General features: G+C 37.5%; 1 protein-coding gene across 3 annotated transcripts; it reads left to right on the top strand.

The window, feature by feature from the left end:
• Positions 1–25151, top strand: SERAC1 (serine active site containing 1). Of its 3 annotated transcripts, none has more exons than XM_065680633.1 (17): positions 1–69; positions 2613–2713; positions 4050–4086; positions 4389–4525; positions 4928–5017; positions 5343–5474; positions 8807–8928; positions 10046–10174; positions 11560–11673; positions 13295–13457; positions 15277–15427; positions 16274–16415; positions 17134–17234; positions 19439–19536; positions 20060–20242; positions 20687–20830; positions 22721–25151. In XM_065680633.1, exons 2-17 carry the CDS (start codon positions 2614–2616, stop codon positions 22855–22857), a joined length of 1980 nt encoding a protein of 659 aa, XP_065536705.1. In that variant the 5' UTR covers positions 1–69; position 2613; the 3' UTR covers positions 22858–25151. The 3 variants fall into 3 exon arrangements, with proteins under 3 accessions (XP_065536705.1, XP_065536706.1, XP_065536708.1); XM_065680634.1 differs by lacking the exon at positions 1–69 and adding an exon at positions 300–373; XM_065680636.1 differs by lacking the exon at positions 1–69 and adding an exon at positions 3303–3381 and having other exon boundaries at positions 2631–2713.
• Positions 25152–25239: the final 88 nt, after the last annotated feature.

Below are 25239 nucleotides of genomic sequence, written 5' to 3'. Positions count from 1 at the left end.
GCGTGCTGGCGTCACGGGAGCGCGAGGGCGCCGCTGCCAGGTGCGGCGGGGAGAGGCCAGAAGCGGAAGGTAGCGGCGGCGTTAGGCCGGTGGGCGGCTGGTCGGCTGTGGGGGCCGGTGCGGGCAGGGAGGGTGGCTGGAGGTGGGGAGACAGGCTCTGGGGTGGGCCCCGGGTGGAATGTCAGCACCTCTGTCACTACCTGCCCCCTGTTTACCGTAGGGGGTTTGCTTGCTTTCCTGGTTTAGTATTTATTACTATTTTCACGACCTCGGACTCGAAGTCCCTTCTGGCTCCGGCAGCCCGCAGCGGCGAGCGCGTCTGCTCTGCCTACTGGCCTGGGCCTGCCGAACGGCTCTGCCTTCCACTCCCGAGGTAACAGCGGTGCCTCGGGCCTCGCCCTCGTCGTGCGAGTGCAGAAGTGGGGACGTGTGGTTTTACCCCTTTAGAAAGAGGCACAGTTATTACCGCTTTGCTTCCTGGCCAGTTGGATGTGGCGTTCCCCAAGTCTTTATTATTTTTAACATGCCCTAGTTGTGCAGTTGCAGCTGCCCCACGCTGGGGTGGTTACAAACGTTGGCACCGCACAGACCTGTGTAGGACTTTGTTGCTGGCTGCCTAGTTCAGGGGATTGTGGCACTTGCTGTCACTGAGCTACATGTTTATTGCCGCTACATGTTGTGGTTAGGTAGAAGAATAAATGTTAGTACTGTGGTTCTGTGCATAAAGATAGTAAAGCCATAGATTAGAGTTTGGAGGTGGGAGAGGTGTCTCCAGAGGCCTGATTATTAATGCCTCGGAAGTGTTTTATACTGTTATATACGCTACTGAAGGGAATGACAATGCATAAATACAATACTGAAATAACAGAACCCAAAAAGTGTTCTGCTCTGATTGTGGCAGTGCTGGGGTAGTCAGGGAATCGTGGAATGGTTTGCATTGGAAAGGACGTTAAAGATCATCAAGTCAATGTAAATGCATTAATGCAGGCACTGAAGTTTCACTCACAAAATATGAATTCCACTTTACTTCTGCAATCTATGCAAAACCAATTTTTGTATATTTTGTGTTTGTTAAAAATATTCAATATTTTTCTGGATTTTGGCATAATTTTTGTACTAAAAATACTACACATTCTATCTACTAAGACTTGAGATTAAGTCTTCAGCAGATGTGATATGCAGAACTGGATTGTTGTTGTAGGTTGCCAAGCCAATTTGTTTATTTTCCTAGCTGAGGGAAGTTTTTCTCATTGAAATCAAATGTGAAGGCTGTAACTTTGGCTAGTATGTAAAATGGTAAATACTCCTGAGTGGTAGAAAGAGGAATTGGTGCTTTTGCCTGGCCAAAATTGCCTTGGTTTTCAGTGCTTGACTAATAAAACTGTACTTTCTTTGAACCTCACTGGGCAGAGGTTAACATATACAGCCTTTATCATTGGTCTAAAGTGCATTGCTTCTTTATGGTGCTTCCTGAATAGTCCCACTTTTTCAAAGAGGCAAGGTAATATCTAGAATGTGTAAGAAAGATGCAGTGTGCTTCTCTTAGCTCATCTTCCTACCTGTAAAATAGGGAAAATTCAGTGCCTTACATCATAGATGTATCAGAAGAGTAAACTGTTTCTGAAGAACTCAGGTACTACTTTCATGGAGATCGTTGCTGTCAAGGAGATTAATGCTTGCAAGTGGTTGCTTGTGCATTCAGAACTTCGGTATTCTACGATACAGTAGGTGGTTTTGATGACTGGAAAAAAATTATAGGTTGATTTCAACATTCAGTGAATACAGTGCAATTAGTCTGTTAGTAGTCTATGTCTTTATAATGATGAATTAATAAGGTCTTTGTTTTAGAAAAGGTTGTGTTCCTCATGGCCATGGCTAGGTTTCCGTTCTTTTCCGTGTGTAAGAATTTTTCTAGGACAAGAACTGTCCTTTATGTTTTATCTTTAAGCATGCCCTTTTGAGTTTCATGAGCCTATGGAGTCAAGACATTTTAGAACCAATATTTATTTTTATTAGCTGTAGAGTTTTCACATTCTTAAAGTATTAGTTGGATTTGCCCTTTTAAAGGAAAAAATATGTATTAGTAATTCTTGGAGCCTTGTTAGTCTTGCTAACAGAATCAGTTACAAACTTTGAAAGCATAAAGTTCATTACTGAGTTGTATTAAAGTCATGTCATAATGAGGAATGTCTTGATGGACGTACGACTGTATCTGGTATTTAAGGGAGAGTTATGAAGAAGTAGGAAAGGAGGCTTACAAGAAGGGAAGTTAATTAGAGATGCATTCTAAAATCAAGAGTAAAACATAATTGTATCAGACACTGCTTTAAATTTTTATTGTAATTGAAATAAAGCCTATTAAGGAGTTCATAGACTTATTTAATTAGAGCATGTTATATAGATTTAAATGACACAAATATGATTTATTGTGACCTTTGCTGTAAATCATGACCTTAGCAATCAATCATGACCTTTTTGGTAAAAGGACAGGGAAAAAACTGCTACAGGTTTTCTGCTGTAATTCTCAAATCAGTCATTGCTTTCTTTCTTTTTGTTTGTTGTTTGTGGTTTTGTTGTTTTGTTTTTTGTTTTGTTTTGTTTTTAACACACAGAATGTCAGTGGCTGCTTACTGTATATTTTGCTATAGACAAATAGGAACTATAGGAACTCCTGGTCCAGCCACAAAAACACATCTACCCTGGCATGATATCAGTAAGTACAGTTCTATATGTATTGATCTGAGGTGTTAATAAAAAGGAAAAAGCTGTGTTGATATGAGCCCCTGCATAATTAAATGATACTAAAGATCTAAATCCCTAAATACTTTGTGATCACAGGCTTTTTTTGGCCTGAAGTGGGTGTCTGCCTCTGACCTTGCTTTGCATAATGATATGTAAAATAGACACCAGAAGATTATCTGGAATTAGAACGTAAGATGAAGATCCCCTCTTTAAATGCAATCTCCATTTTTTATCTTTTTTTTTTTTTTTTATAACTGTTAGAGCCATGAAACGACCACATTCATAAGCTATGAATAAGGTTGCAATAAAATTTGTTCCTGTTGTTTCTTTCTCCTTATTTACAGGTATTAATTCTGGAGTCTTTCCTACTTAGTGTCTTTGGTGCCTTCTTTATAGGATAACAATTCTAATGACTCTAAGGTTTATTTCTGAGCTTTAAAAGGTAGAATAGTTACTTTTCTGCTCTAAAGGAAGCCTTGCAATTTTTTGCCTTTTCAACTTTCTCTGCCAGTTATTTTTCAACATTTTCTGCCTCTTTTCTGCATGCAAAATTTTTACAGTTTCACAAAGAACCTGGTGGCAGTGGTTGTGAGGCAAATCTCCCAGTTCATGCTGAGGAAAAGAAATTATTCATGATAGGTGAGATGGGTTCCACTGGGTTTACTGCTACTAGTAATAATAGGATTTCTCTGTATTGGGATCCTTACTGTATTTTATTGAGGTCCTATAATCCAGGCAAAATACTCAGATTTGACAGGAGTTGCTGGATTTAAAAGGGAAGGTATTGCAAGTGGCATGTTTTTATTCAGCTGTTTGCTTTATATGTGAGATTCAGTGGAATTTTTTTTTCAAAACTTATTTTCTTAAAGAGGCTCTGCAGCACTTTTCAAAGAACATACATGCTGCTGTATGTATTCATGTAAATTGAAGAAATATCCACTGTTGTGTACTCCTTAAAATGTTCTGAATGAATGCTAGTTGCACAGGCAGAGAAAGTTTACTGTTCATTCCTGAAGCTCAGCAATGAATGTAATTAATTGATGGGTGGCAGTACTTAAAGTAAATAGTACTGGCAGGATACATGTTTTATCGTCTTGGTTAGGAGAACAGGAAATTCTGATCAAGTATTGTTTTTCCTATTTGTAAATTTAGGTAATGATTTTCTGAAAGCCAGAGAGCAATGGAAAAGTTTAAAAAACCTTACCCTTAGCGGCAGACATTCTTAGTGTCTGGTAATCAAATGCTAACTACATTTATATTGAGGTGATGGACACAACTTTGACATGAATTTTTTGTTTATTTTCAAGGAAAAATTGCAAAGGTAACTGGATCACTGATACTTGGGTAAGTTGTAACTGACAAGCATGCATGTAACTTATGAATTAAAATTTTAACTGTATTATGTGTATCTTGCAAAAAATGTAACAATGTTACAGGACCTTTAGACTTAGTAGAATATAGCTTTGAAGCATATTTTCTGACAGTTATTACTTATTTTATGTATTTTAGAGTCTTTGCTAAATTAATCTGCCAACTATTACAAACTTTGTAAAATCTGCATGATTAATACTAAAGTGATTGTTAACATGTTTTTACCATAATATTTTTAAAATTAATGTTCATACACAATTTTCTTTCACTTAAAGAGGTTTTGTATTCATTACATATGAAGTCCTGTCCTTAAAGAAGTTACTGCAAATCGATACTCAAGCTCTACATCAGGAAAAACTTAAGTCCTATATATACGTACATACAGCTTCTCTAAATCAAAGTGAATATCAAGGTAAGATTTATAATTGTTTGGATTCTAAAAGTAGCATATTAAGAGAATAGAATGTTTCTGTAAGTCACCCTTATATAAGGAAAATTATATTACCTGAGATCTGTTACAAAGATAGTGTTCTTCATAATGTCACCAAATTTATTTTAAACCGATGGCTGGATTTTTAAGATAGTTCTATACATACAGTTCTCTGTATATGAGATAATTGTTTCTGTGTATGTCCATATGTGTATGTGTGTGTATATATTTTTTTCATATATGAGATAATTGTTTCTGTGTATGTCCATATGTGTATGTGTGTGTATATATTTTTTTCATATATATATATATATATATATATATGGAAAATAATGTGAGAAAACTGTCTTTCAGACTTCCAGTAATCTAAAAATTCTCTTGTAGGAATCACATACCAAGCCAGAAAAGAAATCCATAAGGCAGTGAGGAAAATTCTAGAAACAGAAGCTAAATTTTTCCGTAGACCTTTTAAAGGTAGATATTGAAAGCATGGCTTTTTATCTATGATTATTATTCTTGAATAGTGAAACATCAGTTGTTTAGAAAGTAAAGTAATTTTTCTTACAAAATTACCTTTTTTTTTTTTTTGGTGATTGAAATGGTGGTAATATTACTTACAATTTTCTATATTAATAGTAAATGAAAGTGATGTTTAAGAAGAGATTTGAGATTACTTGCTAATGATTAATATTTCATTAGTAAAAGAAACAGTTGTGGGTTTTTTTTTTTTACTTAAATAGAAATGTGAGTGTTAAAATGCTCATTAATAACGTCTGCTTTATTTCTTTCCTGGTAAAAGAACAATTCAGTACATTTGATGGAGAAGATCATGAATGTGCCTTATGGCTTCTGTTAAAGAGAACTCAGTCAGAAGACAAAGAGGTCCGACTGCAGGCTGTACAAGACCTGGCAAACAACAGTCACTGGCATGGTAATGTATACAGATACAGCCTAATTCATCCCAGAAATTTAAGTGTCTCAGCTGTTTCAGGTCTGCTGCGAACAAAAGCTAGGAACTGCAAGAAGTGTAAATGCTCTCTGAAATTTGGTCTAAAATGTGAGGGGCTTATTTATATTTCAAGCAATTGTTCTTTCCTTATACCCTAGTACAGAGTGTGTATTTGCAGTGCATGCCTCTCTCTGTTTCCCCACCAGACAATTGCACCCACTGTTGTGCACTGCTGGGATGTGGGAAGGCAGTTCATGTTCATTAATTCCTTGTTTGCAGCTGGGACTGCCAGCATGGTCACAAGTCCTGGCAGTGATTTTTATAAGGCTCTGTAAGAGTGACTTCAAGGCCATGGTTAAGTTAATAGAGGTTGATTCATAGCTGATAGGTAGTAATAGCAAAGTAGTAATGAGAAACTAGAGATAGAGGACTTGTATGTGCAAGTATTATTTGTAAGTCATTTTCCATCTTAGTTGTTATTTAGTAGTAATAAGCTCTCCCTGTTGCTCTAGCAGCAAATACCCTTGAAAACTCAGGTAAAGGGGGTGTTTGTGAATATGTTTGGCCTCCTCCCCCCTCCATCACTAGTCCACATAAGCTAGGTGACACTAATCTTGACTCTCGTTATTGTAGTAACTCGATCAGCTGAGGACCTTTCACTCTTGCAGTGCTTTATAGGATTTATCTTGTTTCAGGTTACCTCTTTAAAATTCTAATTAATTTCCTCAAGAAATTTACATCAAAAATCTGTGTTTGAAAACATTTGAAAGCTAGGATGTACCAAAATTGAAGCTTTGTATACTAATTTAGTATAACTGTCTTCTATTTACAGAGCATCTGTTAGCAGGTGATCTCAGGTCTTAGTGCACAAGATGGCCAGGACTCAGGAATCTAGTTGCTTTTTCTGATCCTCTTTTCTCTATAGTGCTCATTGCTGTAGTATTTAGGATTTTCACAAACACTAATTATTCTTGCTAGCTACCTCATGAAAGAAATTTTTTTTAAGCTGATAATTCCAGAAGTGAGTCCAAGGAAGATTAAGACCAAAAGTATGTGCTAACTTTTCACAGCTAAGACCAAATTGTTCAGCATATCTCTTAGCATAAGTAGAATATTTTGCTTGTCCAAAGCACAGCTTTGGTGACTTCAGTTTGCAGCTGTAAATGTTCTGCACCAAATTACAAAATGACTGATCTCTGACTGTGAAAATTATATTTTGAATGGCTTGTCAGTTTTGTTCTAGAATTGTATAACAGTAACAAAGATAGAAACAAATTTTATAGAAAGAAAATATCATTCCTGTTTGAGAGTGTTTGGGTTTTTTCCCTTTCATTTTGCTACTCAGTGTCTGTGGGAATCACCGGGAGACGAGCTCATCAGATGATGACCAACAAGTCTCATTTATTGCTAAGCAGATGGATACTTATATACCTTGCTTGCATGTTTATAGTTTGGTTACAGAGAGATCATTGGCTTATAGCTTTTACATGTTACAAGATCATTGGTTTATAGCTTCTACATTTTTGCAGCTACACCGTGCACCCCCCCACCATCCTTCTTCTCATGCACTTATCACTTAGTGGCCTTGGCTGTGATTGGTCATAGTATGTTGCTGTTTGCCGGTGTCCTTCATTTCCTCATTATCTGGCGTGAGAGGTTTGCACCATCTTCTACACAGATGTCTTGTTTCAGCTCGTTGATGGGAGCATGACCTTTGACCTTTTTTCGACAACCTAATCCTCCACAAGTGTCAGTATGTAATTTCACGTTTTTGCAGCTCTAAAGTAGGTAGCATTTGGAAAGGAACATTCCACAAAAGGTGGAAGCAAGGGCAGGCGGCCTGGGAAGAATACAGGGATATTGTCCGGGAAGCTAGGGACCAGTTAGGAAAGTTAAGGCTCAGTTAAAATTAAACTTGGCTAGGAATGTTAAGGGTAACAAGAAAGGATTCTATAGGTATGTAGCAAATAAAAGACAGACTAGGGACAATGTAGGCCCCCACCGGAAGCTATCAGGAGAACTGGCTACCCTGAATTTGGAGAACGCTGAGGTTCTGAATGACTTCTTTGCCTCAGTCTTCACGGGCAAAGGCTCTGACCGCACCACCCAAGTCTTGGAAGGCAGACGCAGGGACTGTGAGAATGAAGACCTTGGGCCCACTGTAGGAGAGGATCTGGTTTGAGACCATCTTAAAAAACTGAATGTGCACAAGTCCATGGGACCTGATGGAATCCATCCGCGGGTCCTGAAGGAGCTGGCAAATGAAGTTGCTAAGCCACTGGCCATCATATTTGAAAAATCATGGCAGTCAGGTGAAGTTCCCAACGACTGGAAAAGGGGAAATATAACCCCCATTTTCAAGAAGGGGAAAATGGAAGACCCGGGGAATTACAGACCAGTCAGTCTCACCTCTGTGCCTGGCAAAATCTTGGAATTGTCTCTAAATTGGAGAGACATCAATTTGACAGGTGGACCACTCAGTGGATAAAGAACTGGCTGGATGGCCACACACAAAGAGTGAGCCGGCTTCAGTGTGCGCTCGCAGCCCAGAAAGCCAACCGTATCCTGGGCTGCATCAAAAGGAGCATGACCAGCAGGTCGAAGGAGGTGATCTTGCCCCTCTACTCTGCTCTTGTGAGACCTCACCTGGAGTATTGTGTACAGTTCTGGTGTCCTCAACATAAAAAGGACATGGAGCTGTTAGAACAAGTCCAGAGGAGGGCCACGAGGATGATCAGGGGACTGAAGCACCTCCTGTATGAAAATAGGCTGAGAAAGTTGGGGCTGTTCAGCTTGGAGAAGAGAAGGCTGTTTAAATCTGGTAGGGTTACTGTCTTGTATCATCTGTAACAATTTTACTGAAATGTGTATTTTTGTATCATTTAAAATTACATGTCTCTGTCTTTGCAGCATGTGGATTTAAGGCTGGGTTTTAATACTGTATGAAGAAAAAGGTATGCAGGGTGCCTTTCAAATTTTAACTGAAGCCCAGGCGTTAAGCTTGGGTTTGTAGTTCTTGTATTCCTTTCACGGTGGCAAGAGTTAATGTTTGCTTTTGCTTGGGTTCAACTTCTATCTGAGAACCATTATCAGACTGGTCTCTAATGAATGGTTAGTGCCCAGGTGTATTTCAGCTCAGCATAGTGGTAGTCTAACATCTGCAATTTTTATCTTTAGGAATTTGTGATTACAAAATTGCAGAGGTCACTCTTTTTCTCAAGTGTATTTACAAAGTAGATCAGAAACTACATTTAAAACCAAATGAAATATTTAAGTATATTTTTAACTCTAACACTGAAGTTCTTGCACTACAGGTTATCAGTATGGTACAGTTGCCCAAACCTGTGATCAAAGGACTGCTATAGGGTTGGCTCGATCCAAAGATACCAACCTTCGCTTTTTCCTGCCTCCACCACCATTGCCAAAAATAAAGAATGTAAGTAAATGAAAAGCAGGTATTAGATGGTTTTTGCTTGTTTGATTGGTTTTAGTGCTTTTGTTGTTGGTGACTGTACTGGAGTTCTTCTAAAGCAAGTAATGAAGTAGTAAAATTGAGACCAAAATACAAAACTATATACAAAACATATATTGATATACCCCTGGGGTCATCCTAGATTGCCTTGTCAATATTGACAGACTTCTACATGTAGAGAGCTTTTCTGGATGCTTTTGCATCCTCAGTGCCAGTATAAGTCTCTGCTGTAGGCCCACTTCTGTTGCCAGCTTTTGGTTACCAACAAATCTGTATTGGATAAATTTGGCCTTGGTTTGTTTATATGGTAATTAGTAAATGTATATATATGATGGTTTGAGCAATCATGTCATCATATCAGCTTCTTCAGCAAACAGAATTGGCACATAAAGCCATAATATAAAGGGTCTTTTGTAATGCTAATAGAAAGAATGCTGGCAGAAGTCTCTGTCAGAAAATACCTGTAGATCTTAACTAATGAAACTCTGAAAACCAGCTTTGATTGATAGAGATATTCTCAGCTTTTGCTTTCTGATCTTTGTAACATTACAGGATAGTGGATATGTACCTGTCAGTCCTGAAGTACTAGGTTATACTAGTATATGCTTGTATATATACTCTATTTTCCTGTCATCTACTCTGATTATTAAATGAACATCTATATGAATATTTTGAAGATAAAAGATTAAAAGAACTGTTGTCTGTATTTTCTATTAGTAATTTAGGCATCCATTTTAATGCAGCAGTGCCAAAATTACCGTGTGGTTAAGGGTGAACTTTTAAGCGTCCTGGGCCAAGAAGAATGTTTTTTTCTTTTTTGGACCTATTAGAATAAGGCCATCAAAGTATGAAGTTTAAAGCTTGCTTTATATCACTCAGATGGTGGATTTAGAAATACTAGTGTCCAAAGTCTTTACAGGTGTAATATAAAACCAAAGTTCCAGAGCACTTAAATAGAGGGTTTGTGTTTTACAGCCTTATTTATATGGCTGATTTCATTATTTCAGGTATCTTTTTTTTCTCTGCGTTTTGCTTCATGCTTTGAGCAGAACTAAAAGCTATTTGTGCTTATTTCTCACAGGATTATACCATAGAAGATGAACTTCGCCTGTTGTTAGTATCCTTACCTCAGACTGATCTTGATCCATGTGTCCAGCACTTCACATCTCTTGCTTTACGTGAAAGTAGCCAGATTCTTGCTGCACAAAGGGTGAGTTCCCGCCTGCAGAATAGAACTAGTTGGGTTCTTTGTTCCTTCAGAGCTCAAAGATACAAACTGGTTTTCATATTTTTGAGTGTTCCAGGAGAAAGAGACTTTGTGACTGTACAACATAAGTAAAATCTCTTCTACACACTGTCTGCTTGAAAGCTTGTTTATCTTTCCCAGCTGTACTGGTTAGTCTAGTGAAGGATTATATCTTTTCTTACAAGCCTTCCCATAAAGCAGATATTTCAGTATTTTGTCCAGAACATTTCCTTCCTTTGCAGTGCTCGTAAAATGATTTTTCACGTTTCATCTTAGCTGTTGTTTGGGCATTCTTTCACTGCTGAGATGATTAAACCTCTTTTAAGTCTTACTAGCAAACTGATAAATTGTTAGCACACCTTAAATAGTGAACTCTCTTATACCACATAGAAATGCCTCCGTGTAACAGGTCATTGTTGCCAAAACTAGAATTTAAATAGTCTAGCAGTCTGTTTGTACTTGGAAACTAGGAACTTTCTTCAACTCTGTCCAACAATTTCCTAAGTGGCTTTAGGAATGTCATTTAAAGTGCTGTTATTGCTTAAAAAAATAATTATAATCCCAGTGTAATCCACTATCATATTTTGCATTTTGGTTTTTTATTTAAAAGTTATGACTGTTTAATCAGTGATGATTATTTTTTATAAGATGCAGTCGTAAAAATTACTGTCATATTTTAATAATGATACCTGTCAGGCTTTGTTTAGAGACTTCAGAGTGCAATAACTATTTCCTATGACACAATTATGTGCAATATTTTTGCATTATCACCCCTTATTATTTTTATACTGAGTCCTCTTGTTTCAAAGAGAGTTTTAGTAAGACACCACACTTGGAGGCCATTTTGATAATCATGATGTCCTAGAAAATTGTTTTTTATTGAGGTTATGCTGTTCTTCCTGTTGCATGGTTGAGCAAGACGGGTCCTCAGAGACCGTGCTACGTGTTGAAGACCTTTTTTCCTCCTTTTCCTCCTCTTTATTGCAGCTATGGAAATCTGGATACAGTATGGATCTTGCTTTTTTTTATGCTTGAGCAGATGATCTTGAAAGAAGACATTCATCAACAAAATGAAAATCATGCATTTTGCCCCTTAATTTATGTTTTGAAGCTAATAGACTATGGAGACTACTGGCTGGAAATCTAGTTAATATTTTCAGTTTGAACTACTAGATATTTTTATTGTGTATTGTAGTGTAATTTGTGTGATTTGAAAAGTGCATGCATGCTGTGAACTCTTTGTAGAAATTTCTGTGGACCATTACACACTTAATGTTTTAGTTTAGAAATGATGATTTTTTTCGTAGCCTTTTGGAATGTGGTATAATTTTTACTGATTCTCATTTCAGGGAGGTTTATGGTGTTTTGGAGGCAATGGACTTCCATATTGTGAGACACTAAGTAAGATCCCTTCAGAGACAGTGGAACTCTTTTGCTTGCAAGCTTTAGTACAGCATTCTAAGGTAAATAGTCCTTTATAACTGAAAGCCCAATTTATAAACATTCTGTTCTAATGCTCTCATATATTGGGAAGGAGTTACATTTCCTTGTCTCCTATCCCTTACCCCTTCTGTAAGGATATTCAAAAAACCAAGACTGGTGAGAATTGGAAGGCAGCATAACAAACTCATGTTTTTCTGATGGGAAGTGAATGTAAGTTCTGTTATTTCTAATTAGCTTGTATAAGTTCCGCTGTAGTATACTTGTATGTATCTTTCAAAAAGTAAAGAGCAGCTCTGACACAGAAAAGCAGAAGAGGTTGCCTGAAGTCCAGAAGTCTTTTTCTGTTTAGGGCTACCTCCCACTGACACTTAGTCATTTGAGATAGACATCATGAGGCTCTGCAGCTTTTCAAGTAAGTGAGATACTGGTAATACGAAATTCTCAGTGCAAAGTATGTATGTGTGGATTTGTGTAAGTTGGTGTACATTAATTCAGAAATCTTACAAATGGTATCTTAATGCTCTTATAACTGTAGTGCCAGGTTTCTAGAAAGCAGAGTAGCTTCATGAATTCCTTTTAATCAAAAGCCAGAATGAAATGCAAACCTTGGCTTTCAACAAAAGCCTTTCTTCCGGGGGTCACTGCCTTTGGCAGAACATTGCACAGCATGCACCTAATAAAATGCATCTTTCCAGGACCAGTCTGTTCTTTGCAGACACATCTCTCACAGATGGAGAGTATGGAAGACTTCGTGTAGCACTGATTCTTCTTGCTTGCTATTGCTGTACTCTTCTGTGTGTGCTTAATTGCTCAGAAGCCTGAAACACTGAGAAACAGCACTGAGAATGCCAAATTGTTCTTGGTAGTAGGCATGGATAAAGAGCAGTTTGCCAGTATTCCTTGCTCATCTTCCATATATATAGAAATTCTGACTCAGTCTAGAACTTCTTATACTCCAGATTTTCAGTTTAAACAAGTTGTGACTGTACTAATTCCAAATGTGTGTGTGTCTGTTGAAAGCCACAGACTTGAGGACATCAGCATAGAACTACCACACATTTTCAAGCACTGTAAAGAACATGTTCAAGTCAGAAGCATTTGGCCAATATCAGTAGTTGCCACAACAGTTAGTGTATAGTCATCTGCTTGGACTAGAATCTGTTATTGCCATTAAGATCAGTAATAATAGCAGCGCTACATGGGACGTAGACGTATCTTTGACACATCATTCAATGAGAAGGGATTATAATGAATCCATTTTACATGGTGAACAGGAAGAGAGGTAGCTAGGGTTGAGATAGTGCTCTAACAAATGGAGATAATTATCCTGTTCAGACTCTTAAACTTTTGTTGAAGTTTAATCGCACCAGGTGGAGAGCTATCTCATCTCTCTCAAATGTGGAGCAGAGTAGAGTGATGATACTTAGCATCTTTCAGGTTGTTAATCCATAGAAATCATGTGTTTAGCATATTAAAATACTTACTTTATCTTCAACTACAGCATAATACATTCTAGATTAATAAGAATTTCTACATATTAAGGGCTCAGCATCATTCAAACTCCGTAATTTGTGAATTAACAGCATCTCGACCTTTTGCAGAATGTCTGCTTACTGTCATTGTATTTACTGTATTTACTAGGTTTCTTCTCACTGTGATAAAATTGAAGCTAAAGGAGGCCTTCAGTTACTACAGAGGATATACCAGCTACGTAAAGATTCGGCAAAAATACAAAGGAACATAATTCGCATTATTGGAAATATGGCTTTGGATGAGCGTCTTCACGCATCCATAGTACGTGCAGGTAAAAGGAAAGCAAGTGCAAGCTGTTTGAATGTCAGATTTCTATTCTATAAGTTTTGGAGGATTCAGTGCTTTTTTAAAATACAAAGGACGATGGTAGTGGTGTGGTTTTATTATTTGTGAGTGTGGGGAGGTGGTGCTATTGTTTTTTTAATACAGAAAGTATAGACAGTTTAGATGGTGTTGAGTAAGAAGACCTGTATGCTGTCTGCCAACATATGTCAGTGCTGCAGAGGTGTGCTAAGTCTGATGGATGGTGATAGTTTGGACTTGATTGATGTTCAGTTTACATGACTGGCAAAGATCTGAGTTTTCTTCTCTTGCAGATAATTTTTCTTTTAATTGACTGTGTTTTAGTCTTGTAAAGGAACAGAACAGCTTGTAGTCCATAGCTTTTTCAAACAAAGTGAAACATGCCTTTCCACCCTCTCTTGTTTCATGTTAGGCTAGGAACTTCTGCTAAGTTTTGCTCTGATGCGCATTTTTAATGCCCCTAATAAAATTTCTGTACCAAATAAATAATTCCCAATGTTTTATTTGGAAATAAAGAATAAGAAAAATAGAAGATACCAGTATGCTGTTGTATACATCTAAGCTGTTGTCTGCCTCTTAAACACATTTTTAATCTGCTGTTGGAAAAAGAAGTAGCAAAGGCACAGGGAAAGACCATGAGGGTGATTAAAAATTTGGAATGACTGTGGTATCAAGAACAAATAACTAGAATAGGACACTTAGTATGGAAAAAGCGACTGAAGGAGAATATGACTGAGATTTATAAAATCCCCACTAGCGTAGAGAATGCAAAGAGGGAATGGTCATCTGCTGTTTCTTGTTATGCAAGACCAGAGGTTCTTGTACGTTAAATTACCAAGAGGCAGAACAAAAAAATGTATACATTTTTCCATACAGTGTGCAACCCAACTAAAACTTGCCACAAAACATTTTGATTGTTGAAGACTTAAAGAGCTTCAAAAAGTAATTAGATGGATTCGGGGAAAGAGAAATCCATAAAGTTCTACACACAGAAGCCAAGTTGGCTGTGGAATCCCGAAATAATATAATGGAGAATCAGCCTTATATATTTGTCCTTTTATTGCTCTATTTCTTTATTGTTCTGCAACTTCTGTTACTGCTTACTTTTGGAGAAAGACAGCTAGACTACAAAGGCCTTGGGTCTGAGCTTTAGCACCTTTCTTGCATTCTGATATGATGACTGCTAAAACCGTATGTATAGAGGAAGAAATTGTAACAGAAAAGTCAGCAGCTTCCTGGGGCAGAGCTCTCAGTATAAATGGGATTTTAGATAGTGAACAGAGTTGAGTAGCTGTATGTTGCTGTTAAGGGTTGATAAAACTCCTCTTTTGTTGCTGGATGATGTGCAAGAAGCAAGAACCTCTAAGGCTCTTTTCCTTTGCAAAAGCTGTGACACAGGAAAAGAAAGAAAAGCAATGATGCTTTTCTTCTGTATTAGCTGTGATAAGGCATCTGAGGGCAGAAGGATTCTGAACACTATTTTTGACTCTTCGTCTTGACTCTTACAAGAGAAATGCAAAAGAAGAGACCTTGCTAATTTTAGTTGGACTAGCTTGGCAGTCTTTTATTGTATTTGGAGAACTGAAAATAGATTATAAGTAGTGTTCTTAAGGAGAGCTTGCACAGGAGTCAACATTTATTCTGTTCAGAAATTTATTTTTGATGTTACCATTCTTAAATTTTAACATCTGTTTTCACAAGTATAGTTTGAAGTATGATGTTTCTGAATTCTTTTGTTTGGGTGATGTTTCTATTAGTTAACCTGCCACTTTATTTTTTCAATGTAGGTTGGATTTCTGTACTTGCTGAAGTAATGAAATCCCCACATGTCATTCAGTCTTCTCATGCAGCCAGAGCTTTGGCTAATCTAGACAGAGATGCAGTGAAAGAAAAGTATCTAGATGGTGTTTATCTTTTACATCCACAATATCGCAGCAGGTAAAGTGGAAGGAGATACTGTACGTGTTGAGTTACTTGTACATGTTGTACTTTCAGTTGCTTGTTAAACTCTTTAGTTAAAAAACTTTGAAAGAGCTGACACTACAGTGCTGCTGTACTGATGTCACCTGCTCCTCCTGTTCATTGCTGGTTCGAGAGGACTGAATCTGGATTCTCAAACAGAAGAACAACAGAAGTGGTTGGAGCAGTCCATGGCTGTAAAAGTGTTACTGTACTTCAGGAGAAATCTGAACAGAACACAAGATGAATTACTGCTTTTCATGCATTACAACCATGTAACCTTTGTGCTGGCTGTCTTGGGATAATTATATTGCCTTGTAATTATCCTGCTGACAGCAGCACATGTTGGCTTAAGATGCAGTAAATTTACAGCTGCATCTTCTTTTAATAGTGATTGTATATCTGGGGCTGAAGCAGTCTCCAATGAGGTATGTCACTTAGTAGCAACTATTCCCTGGGTTATTGGTGTTAGTTACAATGAAGATGTAATTTCACGATAAAGCTGGAACTACCAGGTTGCGTTAAGAGTAGCTGGAGAGAATGTTGTTTTTCATTATAGACAAATAAGACTTGTGAGCCTGGGTATTTTCCATACTTCTTTTTATATTTCTCTCTTCTGGGTGGATCCCTTTTTTTTTGTCTTGTTCTGAGTATCCTCTTTGAAACATCATGAAATGTCATGAAATATTTACCATAAGATAAGAAGTCACATATAGTGTTGAAAATAGAATTTTGTCATCCCTTAGGTTAAAAGTTATGTGTAAATTTTATTTGCTAAAAGAATATGTACCATGCAGCTCTTAGAAATTCCTTTTTCTGTATCAGTCAGCCCATCAGAGCAGACATCCTTTTTGTTCATGGTCTTTTGGGAGCAGCATTTAAAACCTGGCGACAGCAAGATATTGACCGGCGTTTGGATAAAAAAGCTTCTGAAGGACAAGAGGAGTATAGTCAGTGCTGGCCAAAGGTAAAAGACAACAACATTCTCATTAAGTCCTCGTGAATGAGAGCTGTCCAGAGGATCTGGAGTTACACTGTCTGCAGTTGTCTGTTTTGAATCAAATTACTTGTAATGTGTTATACAAGTAGCACTTTTCAAGTTCCTGATATGTTTTTGTTAGTAAGCTGAAATCTTGAGCAGGTTGTTCTTGCAACGGAAAATCCCTGCTAACTTTAAGCCTCCAACATCATTCTTCTGCTATGGAATGTTATTGCTGAGAAAAAAAATATATATAAAATTAATTTTTAATTATAATTTCTTACGTAGGTGTCTGAGTACCTCAGATTTTTCAGGTTGCTACTTAAATATTTTTGATAAATAAGTAATTAGTGCTTCCAGCAACTCACATTGGTATAACCACCAAAGTATCTCTAAACTGATCAGTCCTATTGGTAATCTTAGTAATTTTTGTTTTACCCAGGAGAGGGAGCCAGGAGTGCGCGAGTTAATAATCTGTCTCCGTCCTTTCCCTACCTTGTGGTTGGGGAGCAGGCTAGAGTTTGGCAGTGTGATACGAAAGAGTAATAGTCTAGGTGTAAGATGTATTTAGGGATTAACTGAAGAGCAAATATCTTGCTTGATATTGTCCCCATAGTAACATCTTTGCTCCATTCTGCTAAATTGCTTACAAGAGTTTAAGTACCTCGATTATAAGCTGCTTTGGTTTTGCTTTTCTTCAATTTAGACATGGCTGGCTTCAGACTGTCCTGCCCTTAGAGTCATTTCTGTGGAATATGACACTGATTTGAGTGACTGGAAAGCAAAATGCCCTGTTGAGGCTCACAGGTAACATATGTAATGTGTGCAGTTTGGAAGTGCAGGAAACCTGTAAAGCCGAACCTTGGGATCACCTAGTGTGAAACTAAATTTAATTTTTCCTGTTGCATTTGAAAATGATTTTGGAAAAACATTAGGTACAGTCATGATATGCTTGAGCTTTGTAGCCTTACAGGTAACTACTTGTACCAACTTCCTAAATTCTTACAGTCTGTTCTTCATGTTTAAGGGAGACACTAGATTATGCTGTTAGTTGATGTAAATATAACATTAATTTTGTATCTTAAGTGGAATATTTTTAAAATGCCCCAGTAATGCTTCATAAGTCCATCAAAAAATTCCCTGTAATACGACTTTATACTCATGATAAAATGAAGCGTATCATTTTCATAGAAGTTGGAAAATACCTTTAAGATCATTGAGTCCAACTTTCAACCCAGCATAGACAAGTCTTCCAGTAAACCATGTCCTGAAGTACCACATCTACACGTCTTTTAAATATCTCCAGGGCTGATGACTCAGTCACTTCCCTGGGCAGCCTGTTCCAGTGCTAGACAGCAAGAAGGGCAACAAAACTAATGAAGGGTCTAGAACACAAGTCTTAGGAGGAACAGCTGAGGGAACTGAGGTTGTCTAGCCTGAAGAAAAGGAAGCTCAGGGGAGACCGTCTTGCTCTCTACAGATATCTGAAAAGAGGTTGTAGTGAGGTGGGGGTCAGTCTCCCAGGTAACAAGTGATGGGACAAGAGGAAACAGCTTCATGTCGTGCCAGGGAAGGTTTAGATTGGATGTTAGGAAAAAATTCCCTCACTGAAAGGATTGTCAGGCATTGGAACAGACTGCCCAGGGAAATGGTTGAGTCACCATCCCTGGAGGTTTTTAAAAGATGTGGCACTTACAGACATGGTTTAGTGGTTGATTTGGCAGTGCCGAGTTTACAGTTAGACTTGGTGATCTTAAAGGTCTCTTTCAACCTAAATGATTCTGTGATTCTAAGTGAATGTTTTTCCTGTGCCCATCTGGAATAACTTTAATGTAAGAAAATTTGAAAAAGAAATATATATCTATTTATTTTAAGATAATATCTTTTTTATTACAAAGTGGGAAATTACATTACCTGCTATTTACAGTCACCCAAGCATAGTATTTGATTAATTTCTAATTGCATATGGTTAATAAAAAAAGAAATATATTGAAAGATATTGATATATTTTTAACTATCAAGACCAAAGATGTAGAAGTAGAATTACAACCTTATGATTGCTGTAAATGCGTGAGCTCTAACAGGCTCATTCACTGTCTCAAAAGTGAATTTTTATGTCTCTCAGCTATCCTAAAGCCTATTGTTCAACTGGAAAGACACATGTGAGTGTCCTTTTCATATGTGTTATAAAAGCAATTTCTAGTGAGAATGCTGAGAACCAGTAGAGACTAAGTGAATTACTTTGCACAGTGGTTGCCCCAATATCCTGATGATTTCATAATCTATGTCCGATTCTTGTCAACACTGCAAGGAGTAACAAGGTTGCACTTTGAAACTTGGATTGGGAATTGGCATTGGTTTTGTTTTGGTTGTACCACAGGTTCATTTTCAACCTCTAACATGTAGCTTATACTTTCCAGAGCTCAGTCTCTTCATTTATAAAGTGGAGAACTGTTGTGCTCTTATACTACTTCAGCACAAAATATTTGGAGATTATTGTCTGGAAAGTATAGCAGACATTGTCTCTGATTTTTCAAGTGTGTTTGGTGGTTGATCATGTACTTTGCTCCACATTTTGAATATTGTTTAGTTAGCAACATACATTTTTGCTAGACATTAGGTATATTCTTGTTTCTGTGGATAAAGTTCATTATGCCTTAATGATGCTTTCATAAAATGAAAACATAATTTTGTTACAATGTGTTAATGAAACTATATAAAACATCATAAAAAGATCTTTTGAACTAAAGGAAATGAGAGATGGGTAAACTAAAAGAAAACTTTCTAGCAAGATCAGAAAATTGCATTTAGCTTAATTCCTGATGTCTTTGTGAAGCCAACCTTACAAAACTTTTTGGCATTTTTTAGTGTAGCAACAATAATTAAGTAATTAATGTTTTGTGTACTTAATTCGCTTTCGTTAATGTGCAGCACTGAAAATTCATTCTGTTTTAACATGGCCTTTTAACCTGTCATGCTTCATCATGCTTGTGTTTGTTTTTTGTTTGCAGGAAGTCTATTGCTTACAGGAGCAATGAGCTTCTTGACAAGCTCAGAGCTGCTGGAATTGGAGACAGACCTCTGGTGTGGGTATCACATAGCATGGGTGGTAAGCACATTGCCTGTTTGATACAAAGTATTTCTTTGCTGCTGTTGAACAAATTCAGTCTGAAATGCCATTATTCTGAGTAGTTTATCAAAAAACAGTTGCAAAAAATGGAAAATAGATTTCTTCTTTCTTAATGCATTGTATTCATCAGCAGATACATTTTGAAAGGATTTTTATAGCTGTTTGTTTTTAGTGTGTTGATTTAAAAACATAAAATCAATGAGTTTAAATTCATGTAAATGGGAACCCAGAGGCAAAATTTTCTCCATGATCAGGCATATAGTGAGTGTCATTAGCAACACTTAGAGCAAACCATAAATGGATTTTCATCACTCATTCATACTTCATTTTAATGCCTCCTCAGGTTTTGTTTGTGGTTTATTTGAACTTAATCTTACATATTTGACAAACTAAGGACTAATCAGCTGAGGCAAGAATATGGTTAGTTGTTTCATGGATAATATAGCATGATCATTATTTTAAATGATTTAAATCCCTGCATTAATTCAGTTTCTCTTGCCAGGTCTTCTAGTCAAAAAGATGCTGGTGGATGCTTACAAGAATCCAGAAATGGAGAAAATTGTAAACAACACCAGAGGAATCATATTTTATAGCGTACCTCACCATGGTTCCCAGCTGGCTGAATATTCTATGAATGCCAGATATCTTCTCTTTCCGTCTGCGGAGGTTAAAGAACTCAGCAAGGGTACACTCACTTTGCTACCATTTCACAAGGGGGGTCTATGCTAATCCGTCCAGGAAGCTTCTTTTTTTAATCATGCTGTCAGAAAAAGCTGGATAAGAAACATGTTTTAATGTTGTGGGTTGGGTGTTGAATTCTGAGTAACTTTCATTTGATTGCAGAGATGAGGGGGGAAGAAAGGGAGTCAGAACTGGTTTATAGTAGTATGAGTCATTTAGCTCAACATATGCTGGACTTCAGACCCTTATCTTCTAAACAAATTCTGTGCTAAGCAGAAATAAAAAATTGTTACATACGATAGCTGGGAAAAAAGGATTTAAAAGCAAAATGCTACTTCTTTTCCTGGAGTACTGATTTTTCCAGAACATCTCTAGGAATGCAGTCTAGGCAAATGCTATAATCTTATGTTCAAGATAATGCTGCACAAATTACGTTGCTCTTTCTCAGATTCTCCTGCCCTTAAGGAGCTGAATGATGACTTCCTGTCTCTTGCCAAAGATAAGAAATTTTCAGTGCTGAGTTTTGCGGAAACCTTACCAACACACATAAGCAGTATGATAAAACTGCACATTGTGCCTCTGGAATCAGCAAGTAAGTCAAATGGCCATTTAATTTATTTTGTACATATTCATGTAAGCATCATTAATGAGGAAGGATTAGAAATGCTGTGGTAGGAAGACCTGATAAAAAAAAAGCATCTGTTATGTTGTGGGGTTTTTTTGTTTAGACTTTTGGCTCAGTTTAAATTACAGTTTTCCTGCTAAGATCAGAGGCAGCTACGCTTGTATCTTAGAATAGCAATTGTTTGTTTTCATTTCTCTAAATGTGAGGAACACTTGCTGAAAAAACCCTGGTCTAAGGTTACGTTGTTATAGTCTGTTCTTTTGTAATTATTCATAACTGTTGTTTATTCTTGTATAGATAGGCCGAATGGTGCTTTATAAGCTCCCATGAATTTCAGTTATTTCCTCCTTTAGAAAAAAAGAAAGAAAATTAGCGAGCTGCTAATGGAAGGAAAAAGTTACAGCGCTGTTTTTTCAGTGTGAAGAATCCATTATTTTCTGTATCTCAGGTACTCAAGCAGTAGTTTGCCTCCTGAAGAGTTTTTCCTCCATCTTTTTGCCTTTTGGAGAAGGGAAAACCAGACAGTTCTTTCTCTTGCTTTGTTCAGGGGTGTTCAACTTGGAGAATTTATTTAAGTCTGGTATTTTCAAGTTTTCCCCAAGCAAAACCTTCTTCTGACTGGCCAAAGGTACCTGTAAGGCCTTGAACAGAAACCATGGCTTTGTTGGGTTTTAGATCAGACTTTCCACCAGCTAAACCCACTAGTTTACATGCAAGGTTATTGCTTTTAAAAAGTGGGGCTCTACATCCCTGTTTCCTGAGTCAATATTTGCAGTATTTTTCCAGCATGTCTTCTGAGGCAGTGATTTTTTGTGAAAATGTTGTGATGCAATTTTATTGGCAAGGACTGAAAAACTGGGCATTCTTTTTTCTTTTTTTTTTTTTTAACAAAATCAAGTGAAAAAGAGGTCTGGATACGTCCTGTGCACTTAAAACATTATAGCGTATTTCTCCTCTTCTGGAGACGACACACAGTGCAGCACATGAGCTCTCTTGAAAAGCCTGTGGAAGGCACATGACAGTTCAGTGGCACCCCACTCGTTTTGTTCAAAACCCATGCTGACAAGCAATACGCTCGGTTTCTTACATGCATGCTTGCACATGTAAAGGCAAACCTTCATCCTGCTCTAGTGTTATTCTACATGGTTAGAGTTCAAGCAAAATGAAAGATTTCTCAGGAGGTTGAGTGAATAGATAATAAACTGGAATGTGGCAGTCATGGCATCCTAACTGGAAAGTTCGCTAGTAGGGATAGTGATAGTAGCAGCGAAATCCCTAGTGTGCCCCAAAATCATTAGCTGAAAGTGGAATACTTGTATTCTACAATTAAGCTAAGTTTTTCATTTCCCCTGAAATGTGTGCAGTGAGTTGTGGCATATTTCAGGTTCACTCTAGTTCCATATTTAATCTCCACATCCAAGTATTTTTATAAGGAATGTGGGCAATTAGTGATGATCAGAATCTGGATACCCTAGTTTTAAACCCTATCCCTGTTCACCTCAATGCTTAAACTTCAGTCAGGACTTTGCTGTCAGTCAGGTGCTGGTAAATGAAGTTTTGACTCTTCGGAGTTGTCTGTATGGAGAAATGTACATTAGCATATTCCCAATAAAGACAGTTGAACTCTGACCTGGTGGTTTACCACCGTGGGTTTTGTAGCAGTGTATAGCTCTGACTCTGTAACCATGTGTATTGATGCTTTTAGCACATTAAAAAATAACGAAGACAAAACAATTAAATTGAAGATAGGCAAAGTTGCTTTTGAAGGAGGAATTGCTAATGCAAGATGTGCTTTTCAGTCTAGGTGATCTTACTAACTTCTGTAATTTTTTCTTTCTGTTTTTCTTCCTCTCCCAGAGTTAGGAATTGGAGACCTTATTCCAGTGGATGTTAATCATCTAAATATTTGTAAGCCAAAGAAGAAGGACGCTTTCCTGTACCAACATACACTGAAGTTCATTCAAGATGTTTTAGCCCAAGAACTTGGAGATTGATGTTTTGCCATCCTTTGCTGCTTATTTTATTCCCCTATTTGGTGTAACACAGTAAGTTCTTCTCCTAACATTTGTTAGGGGATCTGCAGAACTACAAAGATGCTATGTCAATAGTATCTGCAGCTAAAATAATTTCAGCACATCTCCAACTTAGATACTTCTCCAACTTATTTCTAAAATATATTCAAAACAAATACAAACGGAAGTCCTATAAACCTGGCAAAAGAGAATGTGCGTTGGCTTAGAGTGACCATGATCTGTCAACAAAATGTGTGTAAATTCTCCAGCACTTAGTCTACAGGTATCCCTCTGGAGCAACACAGCTCAACTATGGAGAGTGCCAGGGGTGTCTTCTTTATGAAGAACAAAAAAAGAGCTTTCTGGAGATGGGTGGTCTCATTAAGGTAACTATACAGCTGGGACTAAAATCTTACAGAGAGGATCAGAAACAGGTGATAATTTGTTGTATCAAAGGGGAGAAGCAACATGTGGCTGCCTCAAAGCTTTGGTTTACAGGCCATGTTACGTTGTCTGACCAGAGCCTGAAGAAGTGCATTCAAGTTGAGGAAAGTAGCGTTTTGGTCTAGTGGCCAAATTACAGGAGGTTTTGTAAATTGCCTTTTCATTTAATAGGCCACTCAGATTTGTCAGCAAATGTGGCTTGTTTTCTGTTAGAGATAGGTCAGTTGCATAGACAACTACAGTTGTTTTAATCTGTTTGTACTAATGAAAACAAAAGCAGTGTTCACCTTGTACATTTCTCTCTTAACCTTAGCAACTTGTGAGGTTGCTTTCTTTAGGACAGTGTGTATCTGATCAGACTCACAGCATTTCTGTGCTTGTTCGCGTGGAAGATACAGAACAGAGGCTTAGCTCTTTTGCTTTACTCTTAGGACATATGGAGAAGATGGTACATTCAAATCCCTGGCTCATGGTACTCATTTAGAAACTTCTTTTGCTGATTTAAAGAAGAGCATTGAAAAATGCTCAAGTGGAATAAGGCAAATGTAAGCCTTGACAAGAAAGCTAATGCTTAGAGTTTGGAGCTTAGGTAGAGAAAAGTAATGCAGGAATAAATCCAGGTGATCTTAAGTCCCACTGGAAATGTGGAACATCCTGGATATTTTGGACTGCTGGGGCCCAAGTGTGTTTAGCAGTGTAGAGAAAAGAAAGACGGCAGTGTTGTCTTACTTGAGTTTATGTTTATATTAAGGATACCTTAGCAGTACTGATTATGTATTTTTTTAGCAAAAAGAAAATATGGCAGCACTCAGTCACTTTTATAAAGTCTTGGTTTGCAATGTAGTTAAAAGCAGCCCCATCTAATTGTGGTCTCTTCCTTCCACCCACTTCCCCAACCCTCTCTGAAAACAGACATAGGCTGCAATGAGGCTACTCTGTTGTAGCTGACCACCAGTTAAATAAGGCCTGTACTGATGACAGGCTTAAGATGTCTCTTAACATCACTCATGTGAAATAGATCTAATGTCACTGGCCTTAAAATTGCAGCTATGAAAGCTACCAGAGGTGGAATGCGCCTTGCAGTTCTGCACAGGCTTGGTGCAGGCGCCAGTGGCTGTTGCAGTCCTGCTAGGTCCTGAGGCCACCTCAGCTGTTCCTACTTCAAGGCACTCCAGCCCAGGGGGACACTAGATCTGAAAATGCACCTCTGGAAGTTGAGCTTTGACCTGCTGGAGTTGCATAGTGAAAGTCACAAGAGCAGTGCAGAGAAGTAAAGCACCATGCTGACAAGAAGAGCATGTCTTCCCCCTAACCAAGACGTAGGTAAGAACACTGCATGGAGGTATTTCAGATAGATAGAAAATGCAACAAAACTGTCAGAACTTCTAAAGAGGTTCATCCTTTTTACACTGTGGTTTGAATATATTATTTAAATATATTTACTGAGCGTAAATATATTAGAACACTTTGTATTCACAAAGTAAAGGGTATGTGGAATTCATTGTGAATAGACAAGACTTCTAATAACTGAAGGCGTGTGTAGTGTGACAAATCTTGTATGGATTTTTAATAGACTTCTCATTTGGCTTACAGGGTTTCACGTCAATAACATTGCATGTTCATCTCGGTAAATGCGTGTCTAATTTGTTACTGTAACTATGGCAACTTTCTCCTTTTTGTAACTGTATGTAGAGATGTGTGTAACTTTTTAAAACTAATATTTTAAGGGGAAGTTGGGGGTTGGTTTTTTTTAATGTAGTAATGAAATGCATTTTTAAAAGTGTCCTAGATATGCCATAAAATATATTAAAGTTGAATGACCTGCCAAATGAGTACTCTGGACCATGTTCACTTTTGTTAAGGACCTGCTTTGTGTTTTAGTGACTGTCTCGTGCTGGGAGAATGCCATATGTACCCTTC

The sequence above is a fragment of the Lathamus discolor genome, chromosome 5 (assembly GCF_037157495.1).
Source record: "Lathamus discolor isolate bLatDis1 chromosome 5, bLatDis1.hap1, whole genome shotgun sequence".
Taxonomy (NCBI): Eukaryota; Metazoa; Chordata; class Aves; order Psittaciformes; family Psittacidae; genus Lathamus; species Lathamus discolor.
This window is presented reverse-complemented; position numbering and strand designations above follow the sequence as displayed.